General features: G+C 39.0%; 1 protein-coding gene across 4 annotated transcripts in view; it reads right to left on the minus strand.

The window, feature by feature from the left end:
* atrnl1a (attractin-like 1a) overlaps nucleotides 1-16,647 on the minus strand; it is a 241,035-nt gene that overhangs the window by 122,753 nt on the left and 101,635 nt on the right. For all 4 annotated transcript variants that reach the window (XM_067512420.1, XM_067512403.1, XM_067512412.1 and 1 more), the window contains 3 exons: nucleotides 11,914-11,966; nucleotides 1,683-1,777; nucleotides 839-917 (listed from right to left, as the gene is read on the minus strand). In XM_067512420.1, coding sequence (XP_067368521.1) covers nucleotides 839-917; nucleotides 1,683-1,777; nucleotides 11,914-11,966 — 227 coding nt within the window. The remainder of the gene's footprint in view (nucleotides 1-838; nucleotides 918-1,682; nucleotides 1,778-11,913; nucleotides 11,967-16,647) is intronic.

Consider the following 16,647-nt stretch of genomic DNA (forward strand, 5'->3'; position numbering starts at 1 on the left):
TTATCTTAATTAAAATCAGGAGGGAAAATGTATAAAACGCCTTAATTCCAGAATTCAAAACACCTTAAGGACACTTGTCACCAATGAAAGATACTGGCTGTGGGATATCTTTACACACAGACAGTTTAATGACAGTTTTAGAGGCTGACTTAACAATCAACCACTGAATCACAATTCAATGCATTAATATGTTTTAATAATGCAAGTTTGCAACTTTTCATTGCAAAGCATTGTTCAGCACTGAAATATTTTGTTTTTACTTGCAGACAAAATCAGAGCTGCTTCTTGTTCTTTTAGTTAGGGTTTGCTTATCCCAAAGCTCGGACAAAGTAATGCTCAGACCAACAGGAAAGTTAATGGAACACATGAAAATATTTCTTGTTTTCTTTGTACACTTGTTCCCATACCCTGATTGTGTGGTCTGTCTGTGAGGCATGTAACGGTGTCTTGTGAGAATGAAGGTGACGCACAACGTCTGTTGTAATTCAGCATTTCGACTAAGTGTTAAAGTATTACATAGTTTAATGGTAAAAATAGTTGTATGCAAAGCTATTTGAACAAAATAAAACTTTAGGACATCTCTGAGAAGCTCTGGTGAGAAAGTGGCATGTTGTACTGACAAATGTTGAATTGAACAAATGGTGGATTAATCAATATAATCTGCAGATTAAGCAGAAATGAAGCACTACCTGCTGCTCTAATGATAAACCATAAGAAGTGCCCTAACCAAGCTAAATAAATAAAAACCCGCCTTTAACTTTGTTATTGTGCAAATTTAAGCAGAAGCCAAAATCAGTTTTTAGATAAGTATGAATATGTGCAAAAGCTTATTCTCTACCTGTGGAGCTTAAAGACCAAGTGATGTTGAGGTTGAAATTGTTGGAGGCATTAATGGACATGTCAAGGTTCTTGTTTGCCTGCAAAAAATACAAAAATAAAAATAAAATCTGCTGAGTTAAGCTATTTGCAAGGTCACAAAAAGCAACAGTTGTGAACAAATAGATTCCAAAGTAAAAGAAAGTGAGACACTTTAGACACACATTCAGAAAATACAAAGCACAATCCTGTTCGGTGCGATGACTCCTAGAGTTATTTGTAGACAAAAATCTTGTTGATCATCTTCCCCAGTCTGTATACTATTGTTTTCCTTTTTTCCTTTTCAGGTTTGCTGACCTTTTACACTAAAAAGATAACCTGAGCCAGACTCAATTTAAGTCACCTAGGGCAAAACTGAATCTAATGGCTGCTTTTGCAAGGTTTAATTGATTTTGTGTACGGTTGTGACTAAAAACTCCACCAGCCAAGTTGTATTTGAATACACCTTTAGGCAGGAAAAAAGATAAAAATAAATAATTGAGTCGTCTCTCACTGTCAAATAGCAGATACCTACATTTAGAGAACAAATGATCTGCAACTTTTAGAAAATATCACTTAAAATATTGCGTGTAACATAATCGCAATCTCTCCATTTTAGCTCCAGCCTCAAACTCTTTTAAGTCATAACCATGTCTTTACTGTTCCCCATTTAATAAATGCAGAAAAATAAACCAAAGAACATTTGTTCTAATCTCTTAACAGAGTGCAACAGATATGAAAACCATTCACACACTAAACAACATGTAATGAAGGGCAAAAGTCTATAAAAAAAAAACTATTAACCTGCCTTTGATAGCATAGGTTACCTGCTCAGGTGTAGCCAAAAAATTGATGGCAGTGTAGTAGCGGTCATCTTCCTGTAGCAAACTGAAGGTGAACTGGTAATCGATCAACAGATTGTCTGACAGAGAGAGGGGAAAAAGAAAAACAAACCTCATTATGAAAACTAAATTGTTTCTATGTATTAGCAGTAGAACATTTCAGCTTTATTTGCATGAAAAGCCACCAAGAGTTAATGATCTTTGTGATGGATCATTCCAATACCGCAGTTCTTTCTAGAGTTTGTTTTAATTTTTGGGTGCAATTTGCCCTCCACTGATCTCACCCTTTTTCCCCTCACAAATTCCCTTTGTTTATAAACCTCATTTATTGACAACACTATCAAATACAGATTTATAAAAGTAAGAACATGGGAGATGTTGACCAGAAGTCGATATTCAATTAGATGAATAAGGGTATAGTGCTGGAGTTTTGGTCAAAGATCTCAATCAGTGACAAAATAAACACAACATGTGCAAGTGTGTAAAAGCAAACACACTCACACACACACACACACACAATATGAACACAAGTGTGTACAATGAGGACGCCAGTTTCTCAGACAAGCAAATCGACCAATCAATAGAACATGAGTGAGAGTCTAAATAATCATGTTCTCTCAGAGATCTAATCATTTTTGAAAGCAGTTTCTATTGGGTATGTGGAAGCAGCTCTTTGTCAGCGATACAAAGGCCAATGTATGGAGCGAAGCACAGTGATTCAACATCTGGACAGACAGCAGGAGCCACATTGGGTCACCTTGTCTGGATGCCTGAATGTAGAGTAGCAGAAGGGACAAGGGAAACACTGAGGAGAGAAAGGAATGACTAAGGAGAGAAAGCAGCTATGTGGCCATGTGAGGATAACATGAGATTTCTTATATTATACTTGCTTTTACCTACGCAGACGCCTACATAAAATGGTTCTCTCGTGAAGCCTGTCTTGATTTGGAGCGCTGTATGTGCACGTCAGAAATTAAAGAAACGCATACACAAGATGCAATCCTACATATTGCTAGTGGGCAGTATATAAGCAGTATATATCTGCAGAAGATTAAAATGCAGATGATTCCAATTGGCCAGTTGAGCATTTGAGCCATCACATCATCAGTTAATGTGAAAACGAAAAAATTAAAAATAAATCACCAAAATTTTTTTGTCCCTGCTTAAATATTTCTCTCAAAAACAATTCCCCTAAAAAAAACAAAGAGGCAACCGGGCAGAAGGTTAGTGAGGTGTGCAGTGATGTAGTAGAAGCAAACTGAAGTTGAGTTTGTGCTTGTACTAGCATACTGTGTTTTAAAGTTCATTTTGCTGTTAAAAAATATGCATATATAATGGAGGCTACAATATGCCAGTTAAGCCAGTGACTCAAAATCAATCCTCTCTGCCACACGCACTATTCCCTGCTCTGCTACGCTCCAAAATGCTCACCCCATTTGGGCATTGCCCAAATTTACAATAAGTCAGTAAGTATTCAGTAGCAAAGAGCAGTGGTGGGTTAGACTATCAGACATGTCAGAAGCTATATGAACGTTCCTGAAAAAGAAAATCCAGTACTGTTGCAGGTAATCTGTTGCTGTCTAACACTAAATGACAGCAGTCTGTAGTCACTATGGAGCATTTTAACTTACCAAGCAGGAAAGAATAAAAAAAACTCACACATGGTAGAAAGAGAGAGAACTACTTAGCAATCAGCTCTTCTTGTGCTGTACAATCCTGGGGCATCACCAAGACGAAAGCAAATTATGTTTGACAAACACCCATGTTTTGTTCAGCCTTCATGGCAAGTTAGCCCAAACAGCAGATATCATCAGATCAAAGACAATATTTCTTCTTAACATCTCCATCTTCCTCCCTCCCTTCCAGGCAGACATGCACTGCTGCTGCTCAGTTGTTTATCCCATAAGGGTCGTCGGCACAACTTCAGAGTATTTGGGCTTTTTTATACTGTTGGCGTGTGTCTGTGTGCATATTTATGCATATGCATGTACAGTATCTTTGTATATTTACCACTCCACTGCATCCAGTATGTACGTTGATGCATGTGTGTATTCGAGTGGTTGCATCCATCTGCCTGCTTGTGTATGTGTGTTTACAGGTGCATACATATCTAAATATTTCAACAAACACACACAAAATACTGCTAACACAAAATAAAACAACTTACACTAGTCCCTCTGTGCGTTTCCAATGTTTGATTTCAGAGCTGTTAGGAACAAGAGCATCAGCAAAGTTTAAAAGTTCATCTAAGCTAATTACAAATCCCATCTGAGAAATCCGACAGCACTTCCAGTTAGGCTGTCTCAATTACACGTGTACATGTGGGAATCCTCAGTATGGATAATTTGTACCAAGGTAACACAATAGATATTAACAGTGCCCAGCAGAATTGAAATAGGAATAGTTTACGCCTATACAGTCATCAATCAGGTTTTTAGATGCATTATTTGATTCTTTTTTGACAGTTTATTTAGGCTATATTAAAACAAAACTGTTGGATACTTGGAAGACAGAAGAGAAAGCTCTCTGACCAAAACACTGTCTGATATTGTAGCAGTCTGTTTCAAACTGAAATACAGAACAAGCGTAAACCATGTCAGTTTGTAAAAATCCCGCGTTGGGGTTTCAATTAATGCTTGTTAACAACTCATTATTGCCCAGTTGAAACACCTCCCTCATGGCACACAGGGCAATACACCATCTCGTCTCTGAGCAAATGGGTTAGAACCACAGGAGTGAGCAAAAGGACAAGGTCAAAGACAAAGACTCTATCAGACCTGACTGGGGGTCAATATAAGGTATGCATGAGGTTAGGTAACCTTGATTTATTAGAAACCCAATGTTTCCAAACACTACAATAACAAGGGAAACCGCTATATTTACTGATCCCAGCTACTTCTGCCTCAGGAGAAGACTTACTGATTCTAAGCAAACTAAATGTCAAAAATGACATGGAGATCAATACGTTATAAAGGAGGTGGGATTGGTGTATGAAATCTACTGGTACATGCACATCAGGCAAAAGGCTGTAGAGAAAATAGCATAGATGTAAACACCTGCACAATCAATATCCCATTCTGATTCTCAACAGGTCAAAAGAATTCAAAAAGGTCAAACCTAACAATGGTAATAAACTTTTCAAGTCATTGTGCACCTAAAAAGATAGTTGTGGGATACAATAAATACAAAGAAATGTACAGAACCCCGGAGAAGAGGAGCTATAAATATATATATATAAAACACATACGAGAAGTTTATTGCAAGACATTCTATGAACTTCTCTTTAAATAAATAGGCTTCCCAAAGAAAGCAAACAATAGTCATTCACTTGTACTAATTACTATATTTAAATTGTTCAGGTTTTTGATACTCTTCAAAATAAAAAACTTTTCTAATTACTGAGTCATTGGAAGGGGCGTTCTGGAAGACCCAAATGGAATTAAACCATTATTAATGTTATTTCTGTTAGTGTCAAGCTGTGCCTTAAAGTGTAAATGTGTACTGTAGTTCATTAGTGTCTAACACTGTGGCCAACTCCGTTATATCATAAAATATATTAAGACTCAAATGCAAACCTATTAAAAAAAATAAAAAAATAAAATGGAGCACAGAGCACAACACTGCTTTTCAATTTTTCCTGACAGTTTAAAGAAAAAAGATTTTTTACTTCTCAAATGTAGTATTTACTGTAGTACCGTAATAGCGGATTGCATTACTGTGAACAATGTAATAACATATTTCTCTTATCTGGTGTCTGAGTATTCCAAAAATGTTGGATAGTGAATTGTGGAAAAACCCTTACTGAGATTGACTCCAAATAATTTAAAAATCACTCAGTATATTTGATAGTCTGTCAAATGTAACTATTGGACTGCAAAAAAGGGTTTTGGCCTGATAGAACAAATTAATCCATGTTGGATACGCGTCCAGACAGACTGCCTGTCAGCAATATTGAGGCATCCTGAACTGACGCCACATCATGGTCTAATGAACAGCCTTAGGCCAGGAATGATGTTGACTACTGATCACTGCCACGCAACTATTTTATTTTTTGTCTATAAACTAAATTTACATAGATTCTTTTACATTCAGTAGTCTTGATATCAGTTTGCAACTGTGGGATATCTATTCATATTTGATAAATCAATCCTCCTTATTTCTCTCACACCACTCATTCAAATGTTGCACATTACATCATTATCCAATCCCATTTTGTTCTGTCCTATCACTAATTGACCTTTAATTGCAAGTGCGAGGCTGTCAGTAAATACTGGAGCTTCTTTTCTTCTGACTAAGCTCTCCCAGCAGGCCTGAGGGCAATAATCAGAACTGACTATGACTGGTGTTAGCCAGTGATTCAACCGACTGATGGTCGGTGGTGGAACGCTTGGTGGCCGTCTTTAATTAGACGTTGCTTGTGGCTGATTGTGGTGGAATATGACAGGAGTTCATTAAAGCATTGTCCTAGTGATGCCTGTTCATAAATGCTAGCCTGACTGGGGGCAAACTCATTAAATAGCACGGTTGCTTTTCATCAATTGACTGGTGGTTCAATATGACAGTGTTAGCTGAACCAAAGCCTCACTCTTTGCACTTTATCCCCTGCTGAGATGCAGTCAGTAGCTGGGCCCTCACATTTATCAGAGTGATGAAAACATTTCATCAACAAGAACTTTCTGACTGCTGCTGCACCATGTGATAGTCAACACTGCAAAGAACACGTTTCTTTTCGTTCAATTATTTCACGTTTTTGACCAGCGGAGGACTTGATTTCTTTTCTTCGAGATACAGTGCTACTAGCAACAGTGGTTTATGTTCAGTGACTCTGATTACAACTGGCTTTGAAATAGTACCTCTACAGGCATACAGAGAGAGGGGAGTAGAGTACTAAACATCTGATTCAGAGCAGATGTCAACGGGGCTGAACTTGTTATGATATTCAACTGTTCAACCTTGAGTGGTTGTTTGTTTGGGTAATGGTTTTCTATTCACTTTTAAGAAGTTTGAGTAAGTGTTTAACCTCTTTCCTGCACTTCTACTGCTCTGTAAGTGTTTTGTGTCAGGGCTGCTGCTCTGTGGAGCAGGCAAGTAGTCACTTACTGCCATATGGATGGAATAAATCCACCCTATAGTTCACTGAATAGGCCACAGTGAAATACTACAGGATGCAATTTACACCTAGTACGGCTATTCCACCTCGGGTGGGGGTGGGGGGTCATCTCGAAGACGCTGTGTCCACCAGAGAACTAAAATTAAGCCTGCAGCTCATCCTTACTCATACATTCAAATAGGTATTGGTCACACCATCATCACAAGATGCCACCACTAATCACATAAAGACAGGGCAGTGAGGTGTAGCTCATGGTGTAGTCTTCAAGGACTACATTTTTAGGCTGAACCAGCAAACTTTATGCAACTACAGCAGTTGTGGGGTTTATTGGCTCATGACCTCTAAAAGCAAAGCAGCGCTTGCAACCTTTTTTAATAGGTTGCCTATATCTGAGTCACTAGCAACTGAACATACAAGAGATGTCATGTTCACAGACTTTATACCACAGTATTTCACACTGGGAGCATTAAAAAAATAGGACCCACACAGTACACACATTCACCTCCTGTAAATGACACATTCTAACCAAACCTTGGTAGGCTGAGCATGCACCTTCTCCTCAAATACTATATTCTATGGATGATCTGGTGTAAGCAATTTTGTGATCTTCAAGACTATAAAAGAGTAGCCACGTCAGCCATGGCCTCACAATGTGACCTTAAAAAAAAAAAAAAAAAAGACTTCGTACTTTCTCTACTTCCAAAGAAAAGTGCAACTTAGAATAAAACAGGCAACCTTAAAGTGTGGAGGCTGTGACCACTCAAATCTGCCAACCAGATTCCAGGAAACATCAAGTTACCTCAAGTTTGTGGAGACTTTGTAAGGTAATTGAAATCTCACTGTAAAAGGTATAATCTCCACCAAGGACAGTGCTGCCTCTCCAACACTCTGCATGCAATTGTTCAAGATAAAGATAAAGCTTTTTTATCAGCACCTTCCATCCACTGACATTTAAGGGTAGTATTGGCCACAAGCCCAATTGTTGCCACTTTCCTTAGAATAAAAGGAAATGGATGGCTTTTAAATCTGTAATTTATACACCAGCACCATGCATTCATCTGAGAAAGGGCCATGTGTGTAATCATGTGTGCATGTCTGCGTTTCCTTGCTCTTCTTCAAACAAAGCTTACCCCAATTTATAGACAGCAGAAAAGATAACGCCACAAGAAGGAGCAGGTTATGATGCACTCAAATACATGTGAGAAAACACACAGCTCTTCAGCTGCAGCCATAGTGACATCAAAAAGCTCTGTACCCACTGCCTTTAACAGCCACAGAAATCACTGCTTGTGCGCTTCTATGTTTGGCTGTATGTATTATCTAAAGCACTCCACAATACTGGCAAAGGGCATTGCATTGGTGCCATCTAGTGCCTTCAAATCGCAGGCCTGAAGCCAGCAGACAGAGTCAAGCCATTTCATGTAAGAACGGTTAAAAACTTCACTGTCCCAGAAGGAAAAGTGACTCAGCTCATATGTTCAAAACCATTTTTTGTGAACTGATTCAAAGGGTCACTGAGTGTCTGAAGGATAGGGGAAGTTGTAGGTTGTCCAGAATGTAAAGCACCTTGAGGCAAATGTGGGGATTATAATAACGATTATAGGAATTAAATTTAATTTTGATTTGCCACAGATGAAATAAATTTTTAGAGCGTTAACCTAAATATATTTTCTGACTGCTTCTCTTTCTTAAGGAAAGCTTTCTTGCAAATATTTTTACATAAAGTACCCTTTTAAGCTAAAAGCTTTAAAGCAATGACTGTGAACCCAAGTTACCATTCCATTCTTGAGGTGAGTTCCTTGATCAAGGCATATTTGAGATGACCAGTGCAATCAGAAGCATGACCCCTCTGATTGCCCTGTTTTTTTTCTTTTAGCCTCCTTCATGGAAAAAAATAAATTAAAGCTCCACTGAAAGTAAAGTTTTAACGAAATTGACAAATTTAAAAATTTAATTTAAATTTATTATAGTGTTATATTAAAATGTTTTATGGAAAACCATATACCAAACAGTGTGTATGTGAGAGAGAGAAAGAGAGAGATGCAGAGTAAGAAAGCATTTGCTTGTGTGACACAAAACATCTGCTTTGACCACAGCATTCCTCCTTCGTATGCCCTTTAAAAGGAAAACCAGCAATTTGTTGCAAATGAGGTAGGTCAGTCTGATCCCTGAACGCATCTGGAAATAGTAAAACAAAGCCAGAGGAGTAGACAGAAACTTTTTTTTCCCCCTCACGTCGTTTCTGTCTTTGCTTCCCAAATAAAAGAAAGCATAATTAACTCTGAAACAATAATGTAATATTATTCCTCCACCTTTCAATGAGACTTCTTTACCCAAGTCAGTCAGACCAGAAAGGTTATGAGTTTTTAAGTTTAAAATGACAATGTTCATGTTTTCAATGCCATGCAAACTTTTTTGAAGCACCAGAACGCTGTTATTAGCCAGAAAGACTTATTTGGATGGAGGTGCCTAGTGGGATGTACATGTACTTTACTAGTACTGGGCCTAACGCACCACTTGTAATAGTTTTGTTCTTAATTGCCATGTGTGAGTGTTTTGTGACGATCAGCTGCTGCAGGCTGGAATATTCTCCACTTTAATCTCAGTTACTGTCATCCTCTTAAGCTCCTAACATTTTGCTCATGGAGCGCTTTGCTGTTACTGTCAGTTGATGCAGCCGGAATCATTCCCTATTTATTTCTAACAAAGTGCAGCAGGTCTGATCACACATCACTGACACAGAGTATTAACATTTCCTTTTGTTTTTTGGCTTCTCTTTAATCGCTTATTTGCTCGCTTTTAGTTTGCCAGTTTCTGAAAGCAGCTTTGAAGCTCTGTAGTGTGAAATTCTTTGTTCTACTCTCATGACATTTTTGTGAATGAAACCATCTCAAAAACAAAGCAGAAAATGTAGCATTATTTGATAATTTTATAGGTGTTTTTGTGCAAATTATCAAATCTCATGTTCATGAAGTTAGTATTCATTAGTCTTAAATGGGCAATTTAATTTGTGCCACTAAGAGTTTGTTGAGTCTGACGTGGAACACTTGAATGAGCAAGAACTTTAGGTATAGAATATGGATTGGATCCTACTTTAAACATAATGAGAATTTTTCTCTGACTTTCTTAAATGATTTGATATGTATATTTAACCACAGGTTTCAGATGGGAGAATGTTAAATATCACTGTGCTGAATTGGTCAATTTTATGGGATAAGAAGAGACCTTCATGAATTTGAATGTGCTGGAACAAAACCCTCTTCACAGCTAGCCGATTATCCCAAGCTAAACTCTCTGCCACAACTAAGGCTTTGTGTTATACTCAATGATTGCTTATTTTTCCATAGATTGTAAACCACCGTTGCAAAGGCACAGAAACAAACTTTATACTATTCTAGTCGCGTAATTGTCAACTGAGACACCCTGTGACCAGAAAACAAATACAAAAATTAAAGTGTGTAATAGTTTGGATTTGTCCTCTTAACCTTGTCCCTGTTTGCTAAGGAGATTCAGTGATGTTTCAAACAGTAAGTGATTTGCTAAAATACAGAATATACTGCTTTGTTGTCATAACCTACTTAGAGCTTCTAGTAGTTTGAAACAAATGTGAGTGTTTGGAACACAGAGAATATATGAATCAACAGCATAGAGGTTGATAATGCAAGACAGATTGCAATTATTGCCTTTGTAATTCTATTGTGGTGTGGCATTTGTTATTTTCTAACACTTGTGGTAAATAAATGTAAAGTGCTTTATAAATAAAATAAATTTATTATTATTATTATTATTATTATTATTATTATTATTATTATTATTATTATTATTATTATTATTATTATTACGTAATCTGCATTAGGGTTCAGCAGTTGTGTGTTACATAAGCCTGTGACTCAGACATGAACTCTGTACAATGTTCAAGAATTCAGCCTTGGACGTTCTCCGGAGTGGCCTTTCAGACATGCAACTCAGTGGGAAATCGCCCTACTGAGAAGCATACTAAGGTGTGAAAATGCGCTCGATTGCCATGCACACTCAGCGAACACGGGAGGCACAACTTGATCAAAGATCAACGATTTTCGGCTCGTTCCTTCAGATGTCGCAATAGTGGAACATGTTCCACACGTTGATTTGGCATGTGTTTTTACACCAGACGCCCTTCCTGCCACAACCCTCCCTTTTTGGTCCAGGCTTTGGACCAAAGCCTGGGTGGGGCCACACCTGGTAGCATGGCATTTGAAACCCACTGCCTTCTGCATCCCTACCCAATGCTCTAGCAAGGAGACAGCAGCCCCCTTTAGGAGACACAACTTGATATAAAACCTAATCTCTACTAAACTGTGTTTTCACTCAACTACAGTGGCAGTTGAGTGATAGAAACATTATCAACATCCCCATTCACTACCCTTTAATCCCGGGCATAATACAGACATTGCACTAGGGGGCTCGAAGGATATAATCCGCATAATGAACATTTCCTTTCACACATACAGCTTCTCCTGACAATGTCAGGACAATGTCTGAGTTCCAGTGTATGTCTTCTCCCCTTTTCAGTCTCCAACTGCACAAGAACACTAGTTCTGCACTCTGATCCTTTTCAAATAGGGTGGCCAAAACATTAGAGCCATCTTCTAATATAATGCACTCCAGTAAAACTCCACAACCCACTATAAAACTAATTCTTACTTAAAAACTGTAAATGTAGAATTCATGGAAGAATGGCAGTTCTGGACTACATTAGATAGTTGTACGTAATGTTGTGTGCGTGTGTCTGTGTGTGTGTGTCATTAATAGTTGACCAGATCGCCTGTTGGCAAAAGCTTAATCTGCAAACGCACACCAGCTTTGGAAATACGTAGTTGTGAGTACTTTTCTGGGATAAAGGATGTAGTCCATGTTCCTTCATGCAACTTAGCATAAATTAAACCCCCAGAAATTCAGGATTGCTACAGGACTATCCCTGCATCCTGGGTAACTTCCTTCCTCGGATGCATAAATGACTCACATGGGACAGACTGGCACAAAATGAAGGGACAAACAAGCAGTGTGTCTGGGTGTGTAATTCAGGAAGGTAAGGGATTCAAGGTGTAGTGGCAGCAGGATACTTACAATAACATGTTCCACGGAGTGGGTTACCAAGGTAACGGTTCTCTGAGTCACATCTGGAAAGACACAGAAAAGTAGACCCAGGCACAGAGGAAGAGAAAGCCAAGAAACAAATAAAGGTATTAGTATTCAACAAAGGTTGATTTTTACACAGACACATTTTTGTATTAAAGTATGTGTGTGTGTGTGTGTGTGTGTGTGTGTGTGTGTGTGTGTGTGTGTGTGTGTGTGTGTGTGTGTGTGTGTGTGTGTGTGTGTGTGTGTGTGTGTGTGTGTTTTTTCAGGTAGAGCCCTTGCTGCAGGTATTCTTCCCCCAGCTCTATGCGAGGTGATTTCCCCTGACAGTCCTGTCTAGCCATAGCTGCTCTCCCTTTTTCCCAGGGGCCCACACACAAACACAGACGCACATAATTATCAGAGAGAACACTTTGAACCATAGTGAGACTGAAAGAAAAACAAAGCTCTTTATGCCTGGTATAAAAAAAATCTGAGATATGTCCTGAAGTTCTCAAAGTTAAAAGGCAGATACAATACATCTGCAAGAGCATCACAGGGTCACCAGTTAAAATCTATTAAGCGGAAAAATATTTTTCACATCTTTATGAACATAAAATAATCACAGCTTGTAAGCTTGACTTATATCCAATGGAAGCTCATTACAGCAAACAAATTTGAAAATAGGGGACCTCACTGTATCCAGAGATGTACTATGATTAAGAAATAGGGCAACACAGAAATAGTACATTTATTCTTGTTGTGGAGAAACGATACCAGTGTACCAGTGTTGTAGTCCTTCATGGTAGCGTTAATAGTTTATTAAGCTTTATATAGTCATTCGTTCACTGGCTGATTCTCTTTGCACTGACATTCAGTGCTGCTCAATGAACAAATATGAAACACTCTCAGATGCTAGACAGCAAGAACTCAAGATGCAAGATGTATTGACTTAGCTGCTCATTTACATTTCATTCTGACATTTCTCTATGATTTACTGTGACTAGATTGAGACAGACTAACTTAAAAGACACAGATTTGTTGATGGACAGTAATTGGCTGTGGTTGAAAAGTTGTGACCTTTAGGTTAAGGGACAGTCCCTAATGACCACTATGCTCAGCTGCAGTGTGACTAAGAAAATTGATTGATTTTTCTCGTAGAAATCTAATGATTTTTTCAGAATACATGAGATTTGCTAGCCTTTCAAAGGCCCTGCGGTGCAGGAAGTTGAGGAGTCCTAAAGATAATCTAAATTTTAACACTCAACTAATGCAATTAGAGAAAAAAATTATTGTTAAAAATGATGTGCATTCATTTGAGGCCATAAAAATGTCAAATGGATGACGTGTACCTGAAGTAGTTCAGACTACAGATAGGAAAATTATTGCTTGGCAGTAGAGAACAAAAGCCAGAGTTATTAAACCTCAACTTCAAGACAAATGGAAAAGAAATTTTTAAAATGTGAGGAGAGGACCAAATGTAATTGTTATTATAATGTCAAGGCTTTCAATGTGTCATTAAAGTGCATTAGAGTTACTGTGATAGATTTGTATAAATTTTATGATTTTGTTTATATGTAAGAGACTGTATGACATAAATCTTGAAAATTTCAAAAGCAAAACAAAGGAGTGTTTATTGACATAACAGCAGCTTGACAAAACTCTGTATCGTGGCCATTTTGGGAAAAAAGGTTGAGATCAAAACCATGTGCTGGTCTTTGACAAGCTTTACTAAATATGGACAATAAATCCTTCAAAATATCACACAGTCCACATACTGTATTACAGCATTTTAAAAGATGAGTGGAGAAAGAACTCAAAAAGGCAGGACAAAGTAGGCTGGGTAGAGAAAAGACATACCGGTAAAGGAAGACAAAAGTGAAATAAATGAATGAGAACAAGAGGGCAGGTAAGGTTTACAGCCCAAGTGTTTGTGAATTCTCTTGTATTATTGCAGCAGGTCACAGAGCAACACTGGATGCTGAATCATTCATTCTCCTTTAAACCCTGGGCAAGGACGAGGTCTTAAAATCATGACAGCCTCACAGACCTTCCATCCTGAATCAGGAGTTTGGAACAACAATAAAACAAACGGTGAAACGCTTACACTCTAACACCATCACAAAGACCACTAAATTCTACAAAAAACTGTTAAAAAGAACTGACATTTATGCTAACAACTACAGTTTGTTATCATGAAGATGAATGATTAGTTTATTTCATTAATCGAAGCTAAAATCAATATGTTCACCTAATTTTTCATCTGTATATACTCACTTACTTCAGGACCTAGCCTCATATTACGCAAGATTTGAAACTCATCCTTAACAACAAATTGTGGACACTAAAGGCATGGCTATCATAGAGGGGAGAGTTCAGAGGAATACTATGTAATCATAATCAAAAAGAAATAAATGTCACATGAATTAACACAATGTACTGTAGGTAGTTACTCTAAAGCCCATTAGGACTAAACAATTCCTAGTTATGAAATTTTTTTTATTTTTTATTTTTCTATGCCACAGCAATAAGATCGGCCCTCACCTGCACGTACAAGAAGTGGAAGAGAGTGGCTGAGGAAAGTTTAAGAAATAAAGAAATTTAACTTCACCATAGTGAAAAAAGGCCTTAGCAGATGCAAACCCCTAGGTCATATTTAGTCAAGGAGAAAACATTAAAGCAAAGTCCTAACAGAAAAGTGTTTACAAGGGTCAACAAGCAAGCGACCACACTAGTGTCACAGTCATATTGGTTGTTAATTTAATACTAGAGGATACACATCAGGAACAGATGTGCTTAAGCGAGCACAGAAGGTAACACCTCCAGTATATAAACGAGCCCCTACAGGCTGTTTGACAAGTTAATGATTAAAACCTCCAAAACATTACTGTCAGTTGAGCCAGGCATCAGCTGACTGGCAGCTGTGCCTGAAATGCATGAGAGCATTGCTGCATTTAAAGTTGGATCAAAACGCAGATAATTGAATGTAGTTTTTGTCAAAGTTCACTATGTTCTAAAAAACATTGCGTGAGAGAGGGGCTACGGCCCCGCCCCTATCGGCTACTCAGACCATGTCTCGGTTATGCTAATTCCAGCATACAGACCGCTTGTCAGACGCTCTTGGTTCTGAAACAGGTGAAAACCTGGCCAGCTGGAGCTACTTCTGCTTTTCAAGACTGTTTTGAGTGCACTGACTGGGACATGTTTAGGGAGGCCGCAACCATTGACGATTCCATCAACTTGGAGGAATACACGTCAACAGTAACCAGCTACATCAGCAAGTGCAGTGATGACGTGACCATGTCCAAGATCATCACTACACGCTCCAACAGGAAGCCGTGGATAAATGCTAATGTGTGTGCGCTGCTAAAACAAATAGACTCTGCCTTCAGAACAGCGGAGAAGACGGCCTTAACAACAGCAAGGGCCAAACTGTCCTGTGCCATTAGAGAGGCGAAGCGCGCACACACAAAGAAAATCCACGACGACTTCCAAGACAGCGGAGACACCCGGAGCATGTGGCAGGGCGTCCAGGCAATCACGAACTACAAGACAACATCACCTGCTTGTGACCGTAACGCCTCCCTCCCAGATGCGCTGAACCACTTCTACGCCTGGTTCGAGGTACAGAACAACGTGAAGGCGAGGAAGTCCACCCCTCCTGCCAGTGACTAGGTGCTCTGTCTAACCACAGCTGAAGTAAGGAAAACTCTATGCAGAGTTAACCCACGGAAGTCTGCTGGACCAGACGACATTCCTGGCAGAGTGCTCAGGGAATGCGCAGAACAGCTAGCGGATGTTTTTACAGACATCTTCAACATCTCCCTGAGCAGCAATGTTGTTGCTAAGTGCCTCAAGACAATGACCATTGTTCTCGTGCCTAAGAAGTCTACTGTCTCCTGCCTCAATGACTACCGTCCCTTCGCGCTCACACCCATCGTGATGAAGTGCTTCGAGAGACTCGTCACTAGGCACATTAAGTCCCAAGTCCCAACCTCCCTGGACCCCATGCAGTTTGCGTATCGTCCAGATCATTGGAGTCTCTCTCCCCTCTATTATGCACATTTACACAACACGATGCATCCGCAAAGCCAACAGCATTGTGGACGACGCCACACACCCATCACATACACTCTTCACACTCCTGCCATCAGGAAAGAGGTTCCGAAGCATTCGGGCCGCCACATCCAGACTGTGCAACAGTTTTTTCCCGCAAGCCATCAGGCTCCTCAACACACAGAACTGAAATGGAACTTACACACACTACAAACCGAACTCAACACACTCTCATCACTCATTACTCATCTCAATTCATTCCACCATCACTTATTCATTTATTTACTTTTATTATTCTACACTTACCGCACTACACTGTTTACCTGCTGTTTTTTGCACATTCCACTGCAATTGCACTGTATACATGCTGGACATTCAAATGCACTATACTGTTTACATGCTGCTCTTTTTGCCCCTTTAGCACACTTGACTGTACTGTACTGTACTGTAAAATAGTATACAGTTGGTTTACTGGTTGGCACTGTCTTAGGTTCTGTGTCCTGTCCTGTGTTATTTTTTGTTGTCTGTCTACACTGTCTGTCTGTATTGTTTTCTCGTCTGCACTGTTTGCACTAGGTTGCACTCGATGCACTTTACATAGTTTGTGTTGTTTTGTAGCACCTTGGTTCTTGGAGGAAAGTTATCTCGTGTCTACTGTGTACTGTGTACCACTGTGTATAGTAGAAA

This window comes from Channa argus, chromosome 1, assembly GCF_033026475.1.
Source record: "Channa argus isolate prfri chromosome 1, Channa argus male v1.0, whole genome shotgun sequence".
In the NCBI taxonomy this organism is placed as follows: Eukaryota; Metazoa; Chordata; class Actinopteri; order Anabantiformes; family Channidae; genus Channa; species Channa argus.